The sequence below is a fragment of the Bactrocera latifrons genome, unplaced genomic scaffold (assembly GCF_001853355.1).
Source record: "Bactrocera latifrons isolate USDA-ARS-PBARC rearing strain unplaced genomic scaffold, ASM185335v1 scaffold_24, whole genome shotgun sequence".
Taxonomy (NCBI): domain Eukaryota; kingdom Metazoa; phylum Arthropoda; class Insecta; order Diptera; family Tephritidae; genus Bactrocera; species Bactrocera latifrons.
The window spans coordinates 1,584,224-1,607,997 of record NW_017535963.1 but is presented as its reverse complement, the minus strand read 5'-3'; the positions used below and the strand labels follow the sequence as shown (position 1 = coordinate 1,607,997).

General features: G+C 40.5%; 2 protein-coding genes across 3 annotated transcripts in view; one reads left to right on the top strand and one right to left on the bottom strand.

Moving 5' to 3' along the window:
- LOC108969088 (trans-1,2-dihydrobenzene-1,2-diol dehydrogenase-like) overlaps positions 1-23,774 on the top strand; it is a 66,484-nt gene that overhangs the window by 23,008 nt on the left and 19,702 nt on the right. The gene's annotated exons all lie outside the window — the stretch shown is intronic.
- Positions 1,277-23,774, bottom strand: part of LOC108969085 (mucin-5AC) — a 23,941-nt gene continuing 1,443 nt past the window's right edge. The window contains exons 1-3 of one of the 2 annotated variants that reach the window (XM_018933589.1): positions 22,950-23,017; positions 12,837-13,091; positions 1,277-4,537 (exon numbers count right to left, since the gene is read on the bottom strand). In XM_018933589.1, coding sequence (XP_018789134.1) covers positions 1,812-4,537; positions 12,837-13,077 — 2,967 coding nt within the window. In that variant the 5' untranslated portion in view covers positions 13,078-13,091; positions 22,950-23,017 and the 3' untranslated portion in view covers positions 1,277-1,811. Of the gene's footprint in view, positions 4,538-12,836; positions 13,092-22,949; positions 23,018-23,774 lie in introns of those variants that run through there. The other variant, XM_018933588.1, reaches the window with a different exon arrangement.

The following is a 23,774-nucleotide window of genomic DNA, read 5'->3' as shown; positions in this document are numbered from 1 at the left end:
ATCAATCCAGGAGACACCTGCTCGCAGTACAATCCTCAGCCACACATATCAAGTGACTTTTATTAGAAATTTTTTACACATTTTTTTGTTCGAAATTCGTTTTTTATTCACCATGATTGCCTTCAGGGCTAGTACACTGATTATAGCGACCTTTCATCTTTTCGATGTCTTTGTTTTGTGGTACAATTTGTCCTTTGCTTCAAAATAGGCAATAAAAATTATTCCATGTGCATCCCAAAATATATACTCGTAAGATTGCCGATTGGACTTCGAAGTGAAATGATGGAGCCATGTTTCATCAATTGTCACATATCGACTGTAACATTCATTACACTGGAACAGCTCCGAATCGTCGTTATTTTTGGTCAAAACCTAGCACCCGCGGCACCCACTTTGCAATGAGTTTTCTCATACCTAAACATTTGTGAATGATATGATTAACACATTCGGCTGATATCCTTAGAGTGCCTGTTATCACGTACAAATCCACTTTCCTGTCTTCTAAAATTATTTTGTAGACTGTTTTGGTGTTTCCGTCGGTAACAACCTATTTTGGGCGTTCACCGTCTTCGGTGCTCATTTCAACACGTTTAGACGAAGCATACCAATGATCTAAACGAGGTTCGATCTCCGAAAGTACAGCTTTTTGGAGGTTAGATCTAAGTAAATTTCATTTAAGTGACGCCATCTATCTGTCAGGTCGGAGATATTTTAATGGAAATGTTACTTGCGCCATTTAGTCTCTTATAAAACAAGATCAAACGCTATAAAACTCTTGCGAACAGTGCGGTTCAGGCTGATACCACCTTGCTGCCTTTCTCTCAAGCCTCCTCTATCATTTGTTGAACCCTGTTGAATTAACATCGTTTCTAGCAGGTGTAAGCTAACCGATCCTGCACATGAATACCCCTACTTTGACAGAACTTTGGTAAACTTTCGTCATATGTATGATCTGATTCTTAGACAGAGCTTAGGTAAACTCTCGACATTGGTGTGATAGAGATGTAGTGATAGAGGAAGAGTGCATAGCATAGTAAGAACTAAATAGGACGATGTTCGATACGCAAAAATATATTTTTGTTCAGACGCTTAGACCCTACTCGAATCAATGTTAAGTCCCAAAAAAAGCAGTGATCAGCTTGGTTTATTCATAGTCGCTCCGTATGGTATCAAACATTTCATTACCACTTCATTTTTTTATCTCCTCTGTGTTCTGAGCCTTAGTTGAAACTAACGATGCAGTATTTTTTGGTTTAWATAATTTAGTTTTATTTCATTTTTGAAAACCTTATAAATTAAAGATGACAGCATAGAATACAAAATAAATCAGCTTAAAATCTAAACAGACATTTAAATAAATTAATATTGAGTCACAAAATAATCGCGACGAAACTTAAGCGTAGTAAGTGAGTACGTCTTTGCCACAAATAAATAAATACAATACAAAATACATAAATAAAGCTGTGTTATGTACATACACTAAAATTTACTCGGAGTAAAGCAAACGAAGATGCTTAGTAAAAAGTTGTGTCTAAAATACAAGTTTAAAAAATAGATTTGGTGTAGACCAGTACGTAGAGCGTAAAAATTCCAAATTGCAACTGAATTTTTGCATATTACATACATATTGAAATGGTTTGACTGTACGTCTGAATGACTGAAATGCTGCGCCGAACAGCGACAACGGCGTCTACAAAGTTACGCGAATGCATGCGAGTAGTCTTGGTCTCATCGAAAGGTTAAGAGTTCAGCATTTTCGCATTAGCTGTAGCGGCGTGTATTTAAGCGCCCTTGGCGTATGGCGTACACGTCTACGCCATTTTCGCTTGTGTGCGCACAAGTATTGACGATGGTGCCACATCACTCATACCCAACTCCTCCAAATCCACATCCTCGTAATCGCCCACAAACTCACCCTCTTCGCCATCGACAAATCGATCCATGCGCTTAATTGGCAGATCGCCATTTGCACTATTGTTTGCGTCCTCTTCTTCATACTCCTCGAATTCATCATCGTAGAAAGCTGACGACGCTCCCTCATCGTCTGTTGCGTCGCCATCGAAACGTTCAATTACGAAATCCTTAAGACGTGATTCCGGGCGCTGATCATAATCGAATACTTGGCGCACCTCACGCGGCGGCATATCTGTGGTGAAGCTAAACTCTGCCGACCCCGAAGCGAAGGTGTCGGCGGCGTTAGTGCCAATGCGTGCATCTGGTACGACAGGTACTACTGCAGATTGTGCGGCAATTGTCGCGGGAGTGGCAGTGTTGACTGCCTTCAAAACAGTGTTTGGTGAGTTCATCACCGCAAGTTTCGTGGATGCCGTTTGTTTTGCTTGCATTGGGGACGCAGGCATTTCAATTGAATCTAATGGCTGCTCGGCAAATAGTCCGCCTAGCGAGGAGTCAAGTAGGCTGAGTAATCCCGACATGCCAGKTGGTGGCTCATTAGGCAGCTCGAGCTTTAGCAGTGGCTCACTTTGTGTAAGCTTTGCAACAGCTGGCGTTGATGTTGCCTGGAAATCTTCAGACTTAACAGTACTTTTTGTAGTTGCTTTTGTTGTAACTGYTGCGGCTGTTGTGCTGATGACTTTAGAAGATACAGTGGTTGCTGTGGGTCGTGCTGTTGTTGTCGTTGATGTCACTGGTTTCGTTGTTGATTTAGCGGAATTAGCGGTTGTATTAGGTTTTGTGGTCACTACAGGCTTCGAAGTAGTTGGTGTGGATTTCATGRTTGGCGCAGCCTTCGTAGGTTTCGCTGTTGTGGTCGTCGAAGGCTTGGCTGTYGTCACAGAWTTCGGTGTCKTTGAAGGCTTTGCTGTTGTTGTCGTCGTCGTCGTGGACGACGTCTTCACATGCAGATGTTCTACATGGAAGGTTTCGGGCGTGCCACGCTTTTCCTCTCCCGGTTCCGCTACACGCACGACGGGTTCACGTTTAGGTATGACCGGCACTATTTTCGGTAGATTCAAATTGATACCATTCTTGCCATATTTCTTCACTTTCGAGTGACCTTCAATAATTAGGTACATAGGGCCTCTGAGTGGMGCTTCGGGCTGTTTGTAGTGTGAGAATAAGGAGTCGGTAGTCATTTGCATTGGTGCCACAGTCGGTCGAGACGCCAARTTGCTGGTGGTTGGTATCAGTAGGCGTGAAGAAGTCGTCGACGTAGTAKTGCGCGGTGTCGTCGTTGTTGTTGGTGTAGTGTAAAYGACATACGTAGTGGTGCTGGGGGTATGTGGCGTCAGTGTAGGGCCAATAGTTGGATAGAAAACGCTGGGTGTGATAGCAATTGGKGATGCTGTTGATGACACACGTGGTGYAGTTGTTGTTGTGGTCGTCGTGGTARCCACAGTTGGAGGCGCTGAGACGTGCGTAATCGGTGTTATTGGTGTGAAACCACCGCYTATTGCATTGGTGGATGGCATGCGCTCATAAATGGGCTTCGTAGTGTCGTAAGCATACTTATTGGCGGACGTTGAATAATTAGGCTTGGCCGATGTTTTTACGACCTCCTTTTGTAARAGTTCATGCAACCATGGCTTGCGTCCAGTGCCGCTTTGCTTTAGACTGTTCGGACTATGGCGTACCGAATTGGCTGAGTAAGACTCTTGCGGCGGATGCGAAGTGATGCTATTCGCGCTGGGACGTGCGTAGCTGAAGTAGTAATGGGAATCCTGCGGATGTGAGTCGTAAATGTGTGAAACTGGCATACGCGATGACTGTGCCGCTGTTGAAATGGCAGCTGCCGAACCGCTGGGCATGGCATACTGATGATGTTGAGGCTGCTGCTGATGGTGATGCATGGTAGGCGGTGCATGATACATCCACGACGAGGACGAAGCCGTTGTAGACATGCTTGGCTGATGCTGCATCTTCATGTGTTGYATTGCGAGCGGCGACAACGATGACGAGGATGGTCCCATGCTTGACATTGTRGACGTATGCGGTGGTGGCGCCGCCGACATGCTATGCCGATACTCTGTATGCACTTGCGAGGGTTTCATGGGCACATTGAAGGTATTRATTGGCGGTGAGTTCAACTGTATGGGTGGTGGCATTAGACGTGTCGGTGGTTGTTGTGCATAATAGCTGCGACGCACTGAGGTGTATTTCGGTTGTACTAGTGGTATTTCACCTTTTGCATTTTTAACGGCGCCCGGATGGTGAGATTGATGGTAATGCTGGTGTGGCATAACAACATGTTGGTTCATATGTGCATGTTGTTGTGGTGCATGCGAMGATGCAGGTATGACACCATTGCTGCCTCGTAAGTGTTCATTCGGCATGCCGTACTTTGGAATGTCCTGCTGGCCGGGGTGGGCAGCAAAACGCACGCTAYTTATATCCTGCTTGCYGCTGTCGTTCTCCTCTTTGCTGTTGCCACCATCCTTTGTGGTTGTCTCCGCCCAGTAGCGTACATGCTCCAGCGTTGGCGGGCTGTAATCAAATGTTGGATCGTTCTTCAGTGGGTCGCCACGGCCCACAGGTCGCCATTCGTTGCTGTAATCCAAGCGCGGGCTGAATGCGWGCGCTGTGTGTGCGCATCATACGTAATGATCGTATGCCAACAGTTGAGTGAGCATAGTAAAGAAGAAGAGAGAAGAAAAGATAAGCGTGTTATTAAAAATAGAATTCAACCAGTATAACCAGCATTAGATTCTCTGTGATATTTTAGCATCAACTAATTAGTATACCCAACATAGTTGCTTGTTATCGGGATTTTATTTTCACAGAAAGTGGCGTTTAGTTGTAGTCAAACTCTCATTCAACATATTTTATCAAGACTGGTCTTCTTGATTCTTGCCGCTGTTAATGCAGAATTATAGAAAGCTAAATTATGGAATAAACAGAGTCCCAATTATTATCTTGTCCTTATTGTAGGCCTTTTATTCATATTCTTCGTAGAGCCGTTAGATTTTGTTGGATTTTTCCTAAAACTCGTTCAAATCTTTAGCTGATCTGGTGACAAGGCGACTTTGTGSTACGTATCGTTCRTGAGTTGTTTCTAACTTGAGCTCTCTATTGCTATTAGAAATGTGTTCATATTTTTATTCGAATTTAAATGAGTATATCTCTTTACGAACTAAATGCAACTGTGCCTAAACTGAGGGAGAAGTGCTGAGAGATCATTTTGTCCCATTTTATCAGTTTCCTCTATTTCTCCGTCTCTATTTCGCTAAGATTCATAGAGTTTTGTTCTTAGTCACATTTTGATAATTTTTATAAAACTCTGTCCTATTTATTATGTTGAATAGTTTTTTTTAAAGTTAGGTTGTACGACAACATTATGTTGTTTTAAAGCCTTTTTAGCCTTTGAGTAAAATTCAAAAAACTCATACAAACCTAAATCTTCCATAAATATTCATTCCTCAATAATCTTTAAGATTTAATAGACGAAAAATTAAAAGATCTTATCTTTGTCTGTTTTGGTTCGTGTCTCGGCTGCAACTTCTAACCACGTTCTAAAGGCTACTGAAGTKTCACTAATTTTATGAGCAGCTTTAACATTTCAAAAATACTACAAGAATGATCTTGGCTTAATGGAAGAGAAGACTGGTCAGCGGAAGATTTTAATTTAATTTAAGAATTTGTGGTATGTGTCCTTGCTATTATTTACAATTATTGAACTCTATAAAAATCCTGCCGATTAACCTACTCAGTTATTAGAATGAATGTGAATATTGGTAAGATCGATTGATATGAAGTTCGTTACGTGATCACCGGTGTGTGTGAATTCGATAAAGAAATCGCTCTTTTGGCAAAGATACTATGAAAAGTTTTCTACTATCACTTGGCAGGGTTAGGTTAGATGACTGATCTAGAAAGATAGCATGTCGACTACGTGAAGCAATTGTGAAGCCATAGCAAAGAAGAACTCCTGTGTTCGAACTTATAAATTAGCAAAACGTGTAGTAGTCAATACAAATTCGCACAGGCGTTTAATTTCCATTCCCTCAGTGCGGTAGGATGTCTGAAGGTACGCGCTCCCARGTRCTTTGCCATGACCTCCCAAACGTGAGACTGTCAAAAAGGAAGTGTTGAGTTGTTTCCACTTCGTGTTTTTCCATACAGCTTCTGCAGATGGCATCTGCTAAGATTCCCAGCCTTACAGCACGGATGGTAATTGGCCCATAGCCTGTTAAAACCCCCAAAAACTAGAGAGAGGCTAGCCTTACTGAGAAAAAAGAGACGGTGAGAGAAGTCCGTCTTAGTATACCAAAAATTAATTAAAATGTGTGTATTGGGTATCATCTAGGTTCATTAATATGGTTGAGTACATGCAACTTACTCACACTACGTCCTTTTTTTCAAACTCTACACATGCATATCTACATTTTCAATGCTCCATTTAATTATTATATTTTTTTTTAAATTTATATTTGCCATATGTTTATTGATGACTTTTTATTACATGAGTGTTATAATTGCCCATGCTAATGCGTACAACGTTGAAAACATTGAAAAACATCAACGCCGTCAACGGTGCTGGTTTGAAAAGTGGCCGGGCGGGCTTGTGTGGGCTACATCAATGCCACAATGGGGCGCTGAAGTTGCTACTCGACTTAACATTAACTCGCGTGGCCGACGGTCGCTCACGGCACTACGGCCATGAGCAAGTGGTTCGCTTGGCTTGCGCGCCATGTGCTCCATCACCCCAACTGCTGGCCGCCAGAGTTGACTTGCTGCAGAGCACCACACCAATGTTTATACCATGCTGTCTGTCGGTCTGTCTGACTGCCACGCTATAGTTTATATATACTTTTTTTGTTTGTCTAAAAGGCATGCGCCGTTGCATTGGTGTTGTGGCTGGCGTGGCTGTGACTGTGGCCGTTGCCGTCGACGGTTAAGCGTTCGCCTACTACGCAATAATAGATATTCGCTGCGGTATAATCATAACTTGTTAAAGTGTTAACAAATGTTTCTGCTACCACCTCACCTTGCAGCAGCAGCAACTATGGTAGGCCTGCYCCAACCAGCTCCACGAACACCACAACCACCACCGCCGGYMCCCAGYCATCATCACCGTCTTGTTGGCTGGCCACCTTTCCGCCGCCTTCCGCTAAGCTCTGTGSTTTCACTGTTTGTTTGGTTGTCGGYATTCGTTCGGCCTGTCAGTTTGTAGTCTGTGCTCTGTCGTCCGTCCATCTGGCCGTCTGTCCGCCTGCCCACTTGCCAGCCTGCCTATTAGTGCAGCCCAGTTATTGCCGCTGCTGCATTTAACAGCTCTACTAACTAYCTGTGGTATCAAATGTCGTCTTCGTTTTCAATGTGGCCGTAGCATCRCGTCGCGGGCAATCAGCTATGCGCAGCTACGTCCGTTCGGTTCATCGTTTCGTTTGAGGCGTCGAAGCGAAAAAATTGTGCAAATTATTTTATGATGTATCTMCAATTGCCACAACAATGTTGATTACCACTTTTAGTGCGTTAATAATGCCAGTCAATGAAATTACTGGTTGCTGTGTTAGTTGATTGTTCAGTTTGCTCGTCTCTTTTTGCTTCTATGTGTGTGTGTGTGTGTTATTGTTGCTCCTGCTGTTGTTGTTTGATTTGATTTTTGTTTTCATTTTCGCCGATAGCTTGAATGTCTTCTTTATTGTTGCTTTTGACTCTCTTGACTGTGTTGATTAGTATTGGCTTGGCGCACACGTATGTATATGACATTTGTTGGCTTTCCGAGAGCTGGACTTTGAGAAATGTTAATGGTTGTCTCTATTGAATTTCTTCCATGAATTAATTTTTATGTGTGTGCATGCAATAATTGTGGAAAATATCATGGTTCACGATAATTATATTAATTTTCACAATTGGTTTATTTCTGTGTGTTAATCAGGGTTGATTCAAATTATAATTAATACTTTAACTTGTAGCGTGGGATCTTTATGTCTATTGAAAGCTTTATTTTTGACAATTGACAAAATGAAAAAAATTGTTGTACTTTTTGGTGGTACATTGGTCTTTGTTTTGAGTTCTTCCTTTATTGCTTTGTGTCATTAACAACACCTTGATCCAAGATCTTGTGATCCATAGCAATTCCAACCACATATCCGCCTCAGCTACAAGTTATGTATGAATTCAATTATTATTTGATGAAATATTTATCCTGTCTTTTTTACATTCCAAAGAAGTCTTTCACAACAGGTTGTTCAATAAGAGCGCTACACATGTTTTTTAATAAAACAATAACGGTTTGGAATATCAATGAAATTCTTTATGAAACTGCATGGCCACCACGGGCACGCTTGCAGAAGTCCAGTCGTTGAACACAATTATCGACGGGTTTCAAGCATAAATCGGGCGATACTGCTTCAATTTCACATTAGATATTGGTACGAAGTTCATCAATCGCCGCTATCTTATTGGCATAGACCATAGACTTGACGTAGGCTCACCAGAAATAGTCTAACAGTAAGACTTCATGTTGACACGAGATATCGTTTTAAGTTATGCCTATCCAATAGAAATTAATGGAGCTACTAAATAAGTCCACTTGGTATGTACTCTTAAACCCAAAACTTCTACCGAAAAGATAGACTTCTGGTCGCCGAGTTTGAAACAACCATTTATTTAGGGCTGACTAGAGAGCAACYGTTTTCTGTGCTCGATATACCTATATAGATTACATCGTTGATACCTGCAATGGTTATATACCAGTGAATATCAGTTAGTGTGATTTAACCCTGCTTTGCAAAAAAACTCGGTTTTTTGTCTGTCTGTGTATATGCAATCTAGTCCTTCGATTTTCGAGATATTGAGCTGAAATTTCGCAAACGTCCTTTTCTTTCCAAGGAGCTGCTTATTTCTCGGAACCATCGATGTCGGCCCATTATACGATATGGCTGCCAAACGAACCGAAAACCAAAATCAAGTTTTTGTTTGAAAAACTTTTTATTTAACAAGATAACTGCACGAATTTTAACAAAAATCATTCTTCAAAGCTATGCTACAAATATCTGGGTACATTGTACAGATCGGACCACTATAACATATAGCTGTCATACAAACTGATCGTTTAATATCAAGTCCTCGTATGAAAACTTTTTTATTTGCCGTCATATCTTCATGAAATTTGGACTTGGATGGTTTTCAAAGGCAACTCTACAGTCTCCGAACATGTTGTATAGATCGGACTACTATAACATATAGCTGTCAGTCAAACTGATCGCTCAAAAAACAATCCAAAAAATATCTACAAAGAAAATGAAGAGTTACACATGTAAACAGTGTTGAAAAGCGCAGAAAATACAAGAAGAAAAATGGTAAATACAACAAAATATAAACATTTAAGCAAATCATAAATGAAACTAGGTAAACAAGCTCCTGCCGAGCGACTGGACTTGAACTTGAACTAACAATGGCCACAAATGACGCGGCGACACGCGTGCCACAGCAGGTACAGGTGGTACAAGTACTTGTGGCGAATGCAATAAATATATTACTTACATATACATTGTATATACAGTTATACTTTTTTGTATGTGCTGCATGTGTATGTGAATGTAGCTGTGTAATTTTTGCTATGATAAATGTTTTGACAACAAAGACGAAAGATCAGCAACACAACTAGCAACAAAGATTGTGTATTTATGACTGTATGTGTGTGTGATTTATGTATGTATATGGCGAAGATCAGTGCATCAGAAACCATATTCGCCAATCACGCTAATGGCTAAATGGCTGTGACTATGTGCTTATGCGGTTATATGGTGGCTGGCGTTGCAACATTTGTGGCATTTGTGTTGTTGGAATTGTGGCAATGCARCGCTAAGCAAAAAGCCGAAACGTCGAAACGCATAAAAGCGAAATAAAAACAAAAGTAGTCGAAATGCGCAGCAATGTTCAATGGTCGTTTGATGGTCAATCACTCATTCACTCGTACACTTGTACGATAACAAACACACTTACACACACACACATGCAAATAAATACGATGCAAGTTGGTTTGAGCACAGAAAGGATGCGTTGCAAGTAGGCGCGCGCTTGTGGTGGCTGGAGCGGTCTGTGGTGAACGACGGATGAGCAAATGGTTGGATGATTTAGAAATAACAGCAACAGTAAAGAAAAAAACAACAACAACTAGTAAAAGAAGTAGTTGGCAAAGCGGCTTTTTATTGGCAAGCGGCATAAAAAGCGGAAAGTGAACGCGCGGAGGGTTTATGTGCGGTTGCACTTGCTCTGACCATCAAAGTACTTTACAAATACACACATACACACACACATACATGCGCACTCACACATATGTGTATGTATAGTTTATGGCGAAGAAGAAAATAAACGCTGCTGCGCTTGCTGATAAATTATTTGCTAAAACCTGACAAATCGCTTTCCATTTTAATACGACAAATACACAGAGATCGACGCATGTACACACACACACGCAAACGCATACACTCAATTGAAATATGCCACAAACACACACATAAATCATTACATATTTCCACCAAATTGCCAGTGTTTTGACGAACAAACGAGTCAACTGGCACGAAGCAAACAAAAGACTTAAGACACGAACTCGCTTTTGGTGCCTTCGAACGTGCCGAAGCATGCAAAGTAGACGCGGCGTAGTGGCAGTAGACCCGCTGCCCCAAACACGGCGGCAAATTTGTCATTACAGCAAGAAGGCTTCATAATAGTCAATAGCTGGCGATTTAATAGACTTCAAGCGGGGCAACTGGGGCGCGCGCAAACAAGGATCTGCTGCAGTTGCAGCAATGTTGACTGGTAGCTGGGGCAACTGCCGGCAATGACGGACAAATCAGTATGCAAATAGTGCCAGTGCCGCCGCATGTGCTTTTGGTGAATATGTGAAAAAGCATGAATTGTCGACGCGACGACGAAAACAAACAACAGCTGTTGCAGCGGCAACAGAAAATTAAAAAAAAAARAAAWAAAAAAAAAAAAACAAAAAAGCGGCCACATTCACATCATAACAACGTAAACAATGCATTTTATTGTGGGGCGCAACAAACTTGCAATGTGCTCGTGCGCATGCGCATGTGCGGAGTCTGTGTCAAATTCGATTAACGTCACACACCGCCGGAAAAACGAGCTACAAACAAATATGCATGCGGCATTAAACAACAGTTAAGCTGACACAGCTCGTTTCTTGGAGACACACTGCGTCCGCTGACGTTGCCACAGCCACCAACAACGCCACCCCGTCACAGCTAGCGCGCTGTGTGCCTCTGGGACAGCGCTGTCTSTTATGACTCTGCGGCGACTGTTGCGCACGGTCATTGCTGCCACTTTGTCAGCATCACTTTCAATTTTTTGCTACTTTGATTTTTTGCCAACTTTTTTCGGTTCGTTGAAAAATGCGCCGCCGCGCCGATTGCCTCTGAAAATTTCGTCATAATTATATTTTGGTGTTGGCATTTCTACTTGTTCGCTATTTATATACAAACAATGCTAAGCTCTATAATAGTTGACAGTGCTATTGTTGTTGTTGCTTTTCATTATTGTTACTGCAGCAGCTGCTGTCAATGCAGTGTCATTGTTTGTTGTATTTTTTGTTGCGTCTGAGTTGGAGTTTGYATTCATTTTTTGCATTTCTATAGCAACTTTTTCGTATTACGTAATGTGGGTATTTGAAAGCAGCGTTGAGATAGTTTAAGGGAATGTCAATCAGATACAAAATTCAATAATTGATGAGTGGATGAAATTTTTGAATGAAACTCGCAAGTATACAAAAAACTGGTATCTTATTTTTTACTTTTCATCGCTTTAGGCATGGTTGAAGCGARGGCACAATTTCTTCTCCACGTGGATCGAGTAAAATCATTCTTGATTTATGATATCACGGAGCTCAATCAGGAAGTTCCACATAGCCTTTTCTTCTTTTACCTCTCTCTGTTTCAAGAACTTGGTCAGAGATGTGACGTCGAATATTCCCTTGTACCGCTAAGTAGCATAAAAATCGCCTCGATTTAAGTTTATTTAATAAGGATTAAAGATCTTTTATAGAGATATTTATCTAGATTTAAGRTAGCAATGTAGGCAAATGCTCAGCTATTGTAAGACCAACTCTGCTTTACGGTGCAGGAGTACGGTGGACAGGCGTATGGAAATCTACCCACCAGAAGCCAATGGAAAGGTTGAGAGAATCGCTGCGCTGTGCATAACAAGAACTTTAGTGATTCTAAACCTGCTATCTATAGACAATGGAACATCTCTTGTGCACTTGTGCTGCATTGGCAACACTACGTTGTAAGCCTTTGGGATCCCCACGGTATGATACACTGAAGAAGGTATCGGGAAATAGGCCGCCGTGTATGTTAAAATTCCCGTTTCGATCAGTCAGTTTATATAACAGTTAAATGCAATAGTACACCGATACTTCGGTTAAGCACCTCCTCGCAAGCCTAACATAGTCTGTTAAACGTACAGTACTGCCACGATCGTTGACATTTGAGCTTGCCTTTTATAATACGGGAATTTAATCATAAAGTTTGACATTACTCAAAATGCTTTCACAAGAGCGCTATTTATGTTGTTTACAGTAACTTAAAATATTCATTTCGATCAAAAAATTGGAAATAAATCACGAACATTTTTATGCGATTATTTTCCACGTAAATTGATGGTAAGTTCAATCGAGGTCGCCCATCACTCCAAGACGAATTTAGTGTAGGTCGATAKATCTTGAGTTGAAAAATAGTTTAGAGTGGAACATTTGAAAAAGCAATGCGTTTTCTCGTGAATCGAAAATATTCGCCAATGATTTTCGTTTTCAATTTCACCATTAAATTATAATTTTTTGCTTTCTGTTTTTTTCTCATTCGTACTTCTATCACATAATTCTATTATATTTGTAATACCCTTTTTGTACGTACCCACATCGTTTATTGGCTCATTTAAAATCGCATTAGTCTTCTCATCCTTGTTGTTGTCCACTACTGTTATAGTTGCGATAGCCGGCTGGTTTTGCTCAGGCGTTTGCAGCTGCTGCTGTTGATTTGTCTCCTGCTGCGCATTGCTCGTTGCTTGCGCGGACGCCACGCTTGTGCTGGTGAGCAGGAAGCCTAAACCAATGCATATCGTAACAAAATTGAATTTGTTGCGATCGGTAATCATTGCTGTCAGGGGATCTGTAATGGAGAAAATTGAAAAATTATTACCATTTGCTATTTGTGGTAAGAGCAGAGAGAGAGAGAGAGAGGGAGAGAGAGAGGCGAGAAGGGGAGTTACGCTGGGAACTTGCTAAATTAATAAATACATTTCTTTTGTATGATATATGGCTAAAAAGCTAAAGAAAATCGTAAAAAAATATTGTAGTTAGTCTGAGATAAAGCTCTTGTTGATAATATAATAAGACCGTATGTAAATTTAAGACACTTTACGAAGCTCTCGGCTGCCAAGCTAACCTTGATCGAAAAAGGGTCTGTACGATTAAAGTCAGTATATAAAAGTGTACTAGTATACATTAAAAGAAGGACTTCAGCCTTAAGTGGATTTTGCTGAAACSGTAYAACCCGTTGTTGATTCGTGCATTGTGCTTYCAATTTATTTCTTAATGACTCAAGATTCACTAGGAAACCGAACATAACTGGTGCAGCTTCGTAAACCTCAAATGGTCTGATTTTTGATGAATCCACTCAGGATGTTCCAATTAGTCTGTGAATGTTTCTCTGCCTCTTCACTAGAGTTTTCTTCTTGGGAGGATTCTAAGAAAGCAGACTAATACCCACCTTAGACAGCTTTACGTCAAGTTCCTATGTTCTAGGTCTAGGCATTAAGTTGAAGTGAAGGGAAGCGAAGAACGTAGGAATCTGAAATCTCTTAAAGGGTATGCTTCTTCTCTGTTGTCCTCGAAGAATATGTACTATGTATATTACCTTCATGATCTTGAAGAGTCCTCCAAGTGAATATATACTTTCGTGAGCTTGAAGATCAGTTTCACCCTTTGTCTCGAACGAAGTTTACAAAATCAGAGAGGTGTCAAGGAAGATGAAAGGGGAATAAGCCTCTATTCCCCATATTAGCTTTCGATGTAAAAAGTCYGATTCTTTAAACTTCTGGATAAATTTTTGATTACAATTAACCGTTCTTCCTGAGCCCCACAATCCATGCATACCGAATTTCTCGCTGGGCTTGACGCCATACTCACACAACGAGATTGCGCAATTTCTTTTGACACTCATGTAAAAAGCGCGTATTTTAAATAGATTACATCTTTATAACTTTGCCGACCGTGTGCACTCGGTTAGCAAAAGCGCCGCTTAGCATGGCATGGCACGGCTCGGCATGATACAGCACAAACCGACGCGCATGCACACAAAGGGAACAGCCGACGTTTTTTCAGTCCAAGCGGAGAAACATACATGAGCTCTGTTGCGCCAGGGCCCTCCTACTGGATATGTTCGTCCCCTATTTACGAGTGTGTTGTTGTCTGGCTTATCGGTAAAGTATATTTTTCTGCAATTCTTGTCAGGACCAACATGTATGACAACTTTATTAAAATTTATTGCATTATCGAGAGTTGCAACCGGAGAGGAAGAGGGGTATTAAGTGAGAGGAACATGAAAGGGCAKGCAAGCACAACTAAAGAAGAAGGCTTRCCGCCATGATCGGYACTTGCAGTGCTGGCTGGTCAGAGAATGCGTCGGACGCCGGAGTTGCAGCCCCACGTTGTGGTGGGCAGACACACTCACGGACTCATGGTGTGCCACACACGCTTAACGAAGATGCGTATCTCATTTCGATTTTCTCGTTTATTGCGATAAATTGCAAGTAAATATTATAATCAGTTGTGCGCAAGGCAGGTACTGTTAAGATATTGTTGATTTAGAGGCGACGAGCAATTGTGAGACTGAAAATAAATGAAAGATGCGGCATACAAAGTTGCAACGATGCGAGTTGCGGTATTGCTGTTTCTTTGAAGAATATCGTCAGTGGTGATGGCGCTTGTATAATGGTCCAGTATTTTTGGCTTTCAATGTTTTTTTACCGAACTTTTTTTTTATTGTACCCAATACATAATAATGCTGGATACATATGCTTAATAGATTCCTTCAAAATATTATGACACCAATTGAACAATTTTGACAGTTTACTTGAGTTCTAACTGTCAACAGTTAAAAAACTTCATTTTTTTCTTGACTCACTCTAAAGTCGTCAATTCTAAAAAAGCTTGTTAGCTAAGTTGTCCAAATAGTCCTTCAAGCAGAGATTATGACTCTGTTCTTGTTATTGTAGTTTTAAAAAGCCTTTCTCAAGCAYGTTAGCGGAATGCTGCTGAGTTGATAGGCCTTGGGTCAGACAAAAATTCTGCCGAGGGAACGACGGAAGATGATATCTCTATCCTCCTCTGCTGCCACAAGTTGATTCCTCAGTCAACTCTTTTATAGTGTTCATATCCAGCTTTAATATTGGCCAAGTACCTCTTGGCTCTACCCCAACTGTCGTCTCATCTGCCGAAGCAAGGGAGTAGTTGCTTCCTTTTTTTTATCTACTTTGATTTTATTTTAGTTCTATCTTACCCAACATAACCATTGGCAACACTTTATCCAACATCTGATCGACCTATTTTTCCTGTCATTAGAAATCTATTCCTTTGATRTTTGTTAGTTCTTCTAATAGTCTGCTCTTTGTCAGAGATATAATACCCGTTTCGAACTCAAATGTGCATAAGTTTTGAGCTTCGAATTTAGTACTTCCGAAAATCGCTTTTTTTAATTTTTAAAATACAAATTGATAACGGGTGGCATGAAATTTAACTCAATTTAGAAACAAATGAATACAATCGAATTTTGTCTTCAAATTAATTTTTTTAGAGGAAATTYCAAACTCATTGTGGGTTTTTGGAGATATTTTAGAGTTAGCAATATTTTTCTTTTTCACAGGGTTGCATGAGACTTYGGCGATAATTTATTATCAATTAAGCACTAATTAAATAATTATTTAGTCCTTCAATTGTATGGTAAATTGAGACTAATTAGAGCTTCCTTTGCTGAAATTCTCTTAATTGCCACATTAGGGGTCTGTTTGACATTACAATTTTTATCTTTCCACCGTACTTATTATTAAATGTTTAAAATGAATATGCTAGTCCCTATTTGCACCCATTTCCATTATTTCCTWAAAGCTGCCAAAATTTTGTATGAAACTAATTTTACTTTTAGTTTGCTGGGTAATCACAACATGCCGCTCATTCATTGGTACTCATTGTCCATAAGAAATKCGTGCACGTCATTTTTAATACACCCAGGTGGGCTGCTYACTGTRCTGTCAAGTCATTTCAGCGCACAATTCATTCTGTTTCCTGTTATATGCGTTTCTTTCTCCCACTTTTTTTCCTTCTTCTTTGGTTCCAGCCTCTGTACATTTCATTGCATGTTGCATTGTCGATTTTTTCACCCACATTGTGTATGGCTCTGTGCGAACTTGTGGTGTTGCTTTAGAAATTCACTTTTCAATTTTTCAACCTATTTATTTGTTGTGTCCTCCTTTGCTTGAATTTTTAATCAAGATCAAGTGTGGCCAACGCATGTCCTTAGGGGCAGCGTGCATGTCGACTGACGTGGCGCCATTCCGTAAGACAAATGTAATTTTACATAAATCGAGTGCCCCGTAGGAAAGGCTTGKAGTTTTACAAGTTCATCGGTGAATATTTATTATAACTGTTTCAAAGTTGATAGAATCGAGTAAAGGGTCGTTGAATATTTCAATTTTTTCTTGTCGTGAGAGTTACACTCATTTATCTCTGCAAAATACWATGATATTGTGRTGACTACAGGGTAAAGTTTATCGTYCTACACTGTCAAGATAAGAGCMGTTCTAATTTGAATGGTTCATTCACGTAAATAGCTTAATATCTAGGGTGCAGGAGGCTTCCAGATGATAGAATCAGATGTAGGTGGCAAGACCGTTGGRACAATAGCCATAAGAGTCGAGTGACTTACGCGTACTTCCGGAACGTTGGGTACTTCAGATTCTGTCTGAGTCTGTGATTTTTACTTTACGGGTTTTTGAATGCCTTTTTGCATCAGAGGCACCTAACTGATAGGTCGGGGTGTTTGTGTGGAGTACGGTCTGAAGACTGAAGCTTTGTAATTGCAGATCCGATACGATGTGCTCGGACACTAAGGATCTTAAGGGTGTCGCATTCGATGGAGCGATGAGCTGTACGAGATATACGACGACATTGACATAGTTCAGCGAATTAAAAGACAGCGGCTACGCTGGCTAGGTCATGTTGTTGATGGACGAAAACACTCCAGCTCTGAAAGTATTCGATGCAGTACCCGCCGGGAGAAGCAGAGGAAGAGGAAGACCTCCACTCCGTTGGAAGGACCAAGTGGAGAAGGACCTGGCTTCACTGAGAATATCTAATTGGCGCCACGTAGCGAAAAGAAGAAACGACTGGCGCACTGTTGTTAACTCGGCTATAAACGCATAAGCGGTGTCTACGACAATCAAGAAGAAGAAGAAGTGTATATATAGTGTCCTACCCATCAGACCAGAGCAGTATGGAGGCTCAACTGGTATCAGTTTCGGCTACCAAGTCTGAGACTTGACTTAATTCTGGCACCACGGGTAGCAGGAGCCCTTGAAGTTCGCTTCAAACTGCTCAAGCGGACAGGTCTCTCGGGGAGTATGGTGGTGATTGTGGTTAAAACCCGAATGCGATAAGAACTGACACTTTCTCAGTTGAAAGTGAARTTGCATTGCAACCCCTTGACGGACCCAAAGTACGCCAGAGGTCTTAGATGCACTTCGAACGCAACCAAGATGGTTAGTRTGTCCTTCCACRTTGCCAATTGGTACTGAAAATTGCTTGGCACTTTCAGGGCGTTATGTGCAACTKTGAAGGTGTTTAAATATCATTTCTTTATATTATATATTCCGTATTTCCYTTAGGGCATACATGCATTAATCTCCAATTTGGGTTTACGCATAATTCTTTCTTCTYGTGCCGCATTGCTGTTGTAATTTTTTTCTTCTGCACTGAAAGTGAAAATGACCACACAACAGCGGCTAGCATTTCGTTTTCAACCGATCATTTAACCAAAAATTCGTTGTACCGGTACTTTGAACACATGAAAATGTTGCATCCCATCGYCAGCRCGGCCAGCTTTGTCCCGCTATAAGCGCAGGCGCGGCTTGACAGCGCAAACCCTGTGAATTGGCACATTTTGTGTGTGTGTTCGGGTTAGTTGTCAGTTGGCGCGCAGCAAGCGCGCGTCTTAAAGGCAGAAAGCCAAATACAAATATGYATGCTCGTGTCTCTGAATGGGTGCTTTATGATTTATTTTCGCTTTTGTTAGCTGGCGCTCRGCACAATGGYTCCCATTCGGCGATTTTCCATATCTTTTCCCACAATTTTGATTGCAGGCGTCACAAATTCTCGCCGACRGCATGTAAAAAGTGAAATTAAATTACAATTTTATTATTTTGAATATATTTTATACGTTCCTACTTATTTACTTGGGTGTTCTTTTTGCTGGAGACAGGCAATTAAGCAGATGTTATGTTGCGTTAACACTTAATTAGCTACGCGTTTTGTAGGAAATCCCTTTGATTTTCGACCATATGCTGTGTGGTGCCGAAATAATTTYGCTTTACTGACACTTCGCGCTTTCTAACTGTCATAGAGGTACATGCAAATTTATTTATTACTCCAATATGTAAAAAATGAATTCTGTAATTTATATTTTAACTCCTTAACAGTGATGTATGGTTGTTTTACAAAGACAGTTTTTACCCAACTAAAAGTGAAAAGTTTGCCATGACAAGATGATATTAAATATTATATCTTCTCCTAAGCGGGGCTGATACAGCCACCTGGCGCTATCGACCCAATTTGCTGACTTAATCTTCAAAAAATAGCTTGGATTGACCCTTTAATGAGCTGTAAACAAAAACTTGTCCATCAGAAATATTGTCACTTGTGGGAAAAGTGATTTGAAGGATGTTATATTAAACTTACATTTTTTTGGTGCGATACTACCTATTTTTGCATAATATTTTATATATCTGTTCTAAAATTGATAGAACATTTTCGAAAGGTCCTCTGATAGTATACATTAAAATTGGCAGAACTCTGACATCAAACACGCCTGCTTTCCAAAGAACATAATTATAGCGGTTCTAAGGTACTTTTCCTTGCTGGCCTATCAGCTTTGCAATTTCTTGCGATTTCACTATGGCGTGGCACCCAAACCAGTCTTATGTTAAAAACACTCGATGCTATTGATTGCGAGGTTAGGCACTCTTCGACCAACTCTGAACGCACTGAGTTCAAGGCTAGCCGCTCTGCTATCTGATTGCATAGTCACTTCTCTGAAGGAGGCTGCACTCTGGAACAGTAAATCGACTGCTACCTTAATGGCTRCAATTTCCGCTTGGAAGACACTGCAATAGTCAGGAAGTCTGAAGCTAGAGTTGATAGAGATTATAACCTTCCCACAAGCTTTGATGCATCCATAAAGAAGCTCACTGTCCTTCTCCTCCAACGGCTTTTTCCCACCCACAACTCTTTCSTCGGTATATKAGCAGAGAAGGAGYCGCCAGAGTTCGGTTTAACGATTCCATGATTCAAGTGATTTCGTATGAAGTCATAATGTGTGAGAATATCAGAGTTTTTAGATGTGTGTGGAGCCTTCTAACACATAAAGACTACACAGAATATAAATTGCTTGATTATTACCACTTTCGGTGAGAGACCCCACCTTTTGACAATGGCTCCTCTACAGCAGTATAATGCAATCGATACCGTTTTTGCTCTCTTTTCGGTATTCGATATTCGCCTTCCACAAAAGCTTCCCATCCATAATGAGCCCTGGATATTTCTTTGTATCCGCCGGTTCAGATGGATGTCTCCCATTTCTGCCAGCGCCGCCACCGGTATCTCATATCTTCTATGAAATGTAGTGCTGTTCATGACGAGAATACTTTCGACTGCCTATTTGGTTACGACTCCTACCCTGCTTCAACTCGTACATGGTACTCAGAAACTTTCCTTTAGCCGTAAGCGCTACATTGTCTGCATAGRCAATCACCCGGMAACCACAATCCTCGATCACCASAATCCATACTAGAGGACAGAGAACTACCCCTTGTGGGGGGAGGTCGTCAAGCGCATCCGTTGCCCCATTCTGTTTCAATCACTCTGTCACATAGATGAATGAGGTGTTTGATTCAACCTCAAGATCGTCCAGAGCAGTAACGAATGTTTTTGGCAGGACGTTATTGAAAACTTCCTCAATATCAAGGAAGATCCCAATAGAGAATTCCTTAAATCTAAAAGCTTCCTCAAGCCATGACACGATAGTATGCAGGGCAGTATCCATTGACTAGCCTTTGTAATAAGCATGTTACGCTTCTGAAAGATAGTTTCTCGGAATGCGCCTCCTTATTTACCAATTCATCAGTCCCTGCAGAGTTTTTAGTAAGAAGGAGGAGGCCCGTAACGTGGGAGCCCCTACCAGCCTTCGGGATGAAAAAATTTCAATAGCTTTTAGCCATAATAATTTAATTTTAATGGCACAAATAAACTCTTCCATARTTGAAGTGAAGTGAAGTGAAGGAACCGAAAAAGCTTAGCGGAACCGATTAACACGGAGCAAAGTCGCCTGTGCCTAAATCAATAACTATGAAAATTAATATGGAAAAAACTACAAAAATAAATAAAGAGCAAACAAAAACAAATGGGGAAAATAYAAAAATCACACACACACACACACACACCTATGGATGCACACGATTCGAATTGAAAGCAAAATGTAATAAATGACAAAAATCAATATAAGAAATGGAAAACCACATGAGCCACATTAGCTTTTCAACGACTGCAATTCAAATAAAGTGCAAGTGCAATGCTGGTTCAGCCATAATAACAGCGTTTAAAGTAACAATAAAAACAAACACACATRCACACATATACATATACAAATACATSTGCGAGTACATAAAGTAAGCAGCAGCGTTTAACTGCAATTGACCAAACGCTGGCGGTAGCTAATTTCATTTGAAGAATGTCATCTTCACTTTAAGTGAAAGAAGTTAACACATAACACTTGTCGCCACCGTAAAGGGAGCGGCTGTTGGTGTTGCTGAAGCTGAAGCTGTTGCGCTCTGCTTCGATGTGGTGTTGATAGCTGCTGCGCTGATAGTGTGGTGAGGACGTAAACGCAGCGGAAAATACTTTTATGTGTACACATATAGGGTGCTATTTTAGAGGTATAGTAGCTCTTTGTAGAATAATTATCAARTCAGCTGTCAGAGAAAACACATTCGTTTGAAATAAGGGCTTGCAGCTGTTTAAAGTTTAAAAATCTTCGAAATTCTTTGTTGRAAATTTATAAATCATAAGTGATAAGGTACGTTCTTGGTATAACGAGTACGTAGATAGGTAAATTTGGTATATTTTGAGCCGAAGGATCATGAAGAGACTCTCCGTTGCTTTAATAAAAAGAAAAAGTGAATTTTTATTTATAATTCTTTATTAGTCTTTAGGGGGAATGGGGTTCTCTATAAATAAACTTCTTTCTTCCCGACGTCAGAATCAATATTTGGTGCTTGGGATGGCCTCAGGAGTGCTATAATCGACGGACATACGCCTCTTATTCTCGAAATTCAATTCAGTGTCCAGATATTTCTCAATTCATAAATTTTTTTGTTTCCTCTTTTATATTTGTATCATGAACAGGGTATATGTATAAGGCTTGGAACGAAATTTTAAACACACAGAAGGCAACCTCGGAGACGTTATAAAATATCATATAGAAATGATCAGCGTTACGGACTGAGCTGACTTAGCCATGTTCTTCTATTCGTTTGTTTACATATACGCGAGCTAGTCTCTCAGTCTTTGAGATATCAATCTGAAATTTTGCAATGATCTTTTTCCCGAAGAAGAAGAAAAAGGCAAGACGGGGTTAACGTTTTTTCTTGTATAACTTATATATAYATATATTGGTAAATTTATTAATTTTTTTGAGCCTGATTCGAAAAATAGCTCCGTATCTCTAAAAGAACACCCTTTTAACACAAAAACACACATATACTCCGCCACWCTTAAGTACATTTGTTGCACTGCACTTAAGAGGCATTAGTGTTGCGGCTGCCATTGTTGAAGTGRCCACCTAGCGTCCAACGTCCACCARCAATTGCCAATTGCCATTTGTTTGATTGTTGTTATTATTGTCGATATTAATGGTGCTTAAAGCGTTGGGTTGCCTACATGCCGGCACTAATGTTACTGTTATTGTCGCTTCTGCACTTACGCCTGCACTTGCTGTTTTGTTTTTGTTGTCTGTGCGGTTTATGTTGTTGTTGCCACTGTGCACCTGCGCTTCCTCCATTCAATAAAAGTGCATAAAAATATCCACTAAACGCTGCGCTGCGTGCTTTTGCTTTGCTTTTCAGCTTAGTTGGTGGTAAAAACCTACCTGCTTTTGGTCGTCTTTTTGTTCGTCTGTTTGTCCCTCTGTCTGTCCATCAGTCAGCCAATCCATCTATCTGTTGATTTGCCTCTCAGTTGGTCGCCAAAGCTTTCGGTGGCTAAGTGAAACTAATGTTAATCACATTGGCGACGGCATGCCAAGTCAACTGAGTGACAATCAATGGACGTGCGTACGATAAGAGTTTTGCAGAGACTTGAGATTATATTAAGGTAGACTCTCAGGAGTTGCAATTTCGCGCTTAATAAGGTCGTTCACTGCCTTAGGGAGTTTTTTCTTGCAGTAGCCATAATTATTTCTTTTWTTTTTTTTTTTTTTAGGAAGGGTGTTGTTTACCTAGAGCCAACCATGGTCGTAGGAAAAACAATATATGAAGCCACAGTATGACCGAGATGGCAATGTGGTTCTTCGTAACTTGCTTTTCTGTCCCTAAATAAACTGTCCGATCATTCTGAGTTATAAGATGTTCTATTACCAGGTAGTACCGGTTCCGATAAACTTTTAAGCCAACGTAATAGCTGTGTTTCARCTGCTGATCCTTACCTTTTAAATGCCGCACTTATTTTATCCCCTAGCCAACTGATCTATCCTCATATCAGGAAAGTTTATAAGCCGAACAATTTATGAATCATTACGAACATACGACGATTCTGGTGATCAAGCGGCTACAGTTCATTTGATCTTGTAAGGATGTAGGCCAAGATATTTTTTGCAAAATTCGCCACAATGACGTTACAGAGGTGCCCAACGCTTGAGAACGACGTGTGAGAGACTGATTTGGGTCTTCCTCAATTGATAACGCTATCGGAAATAAAAAAATAAAAATAAAAAAATATAAGAAAATATTCTCGACACTACGGACACTTCTTTGTCTCACTGGCACGGGAACAGCCTACAGTGGATGATACCTTTTCAATCCCACCAAACACTCAACATAATCTTTAGTGGCGTCCATCCTGGCTTTGTGAGCATTTGTTGAGCTGCACCATGCTTGGACCATGCTCTTTTTCGCACATTATTGTCGTTTTTGAGCCACTTTTCGTCTCCTGTTACCCTTCGCTTCAGAAATGGTTCGTTTTCATTTCGTTTCAGGCCTCATAGATGTTAATTCGATCCATTAAATTTTTCACAGACAATTCATGTAGTACCCACACCTCGAGTTTCAAAAAGRATTGTAGCCAGGCTTTTTTAAATGGTTCAAAACCGTTTGAAAATAGATATACAATATATATAAATGTGTTCAAAAATAAAAAGAGAGTAGGTAAATTTTAAGGAGAAATGTCTAAATTTRTACGCTAAAAGAAATCACAGACTTTCTTGCGCTGATTTCAAATTTCGGTTCAACATCACTCTGAACCTCATCAAAAA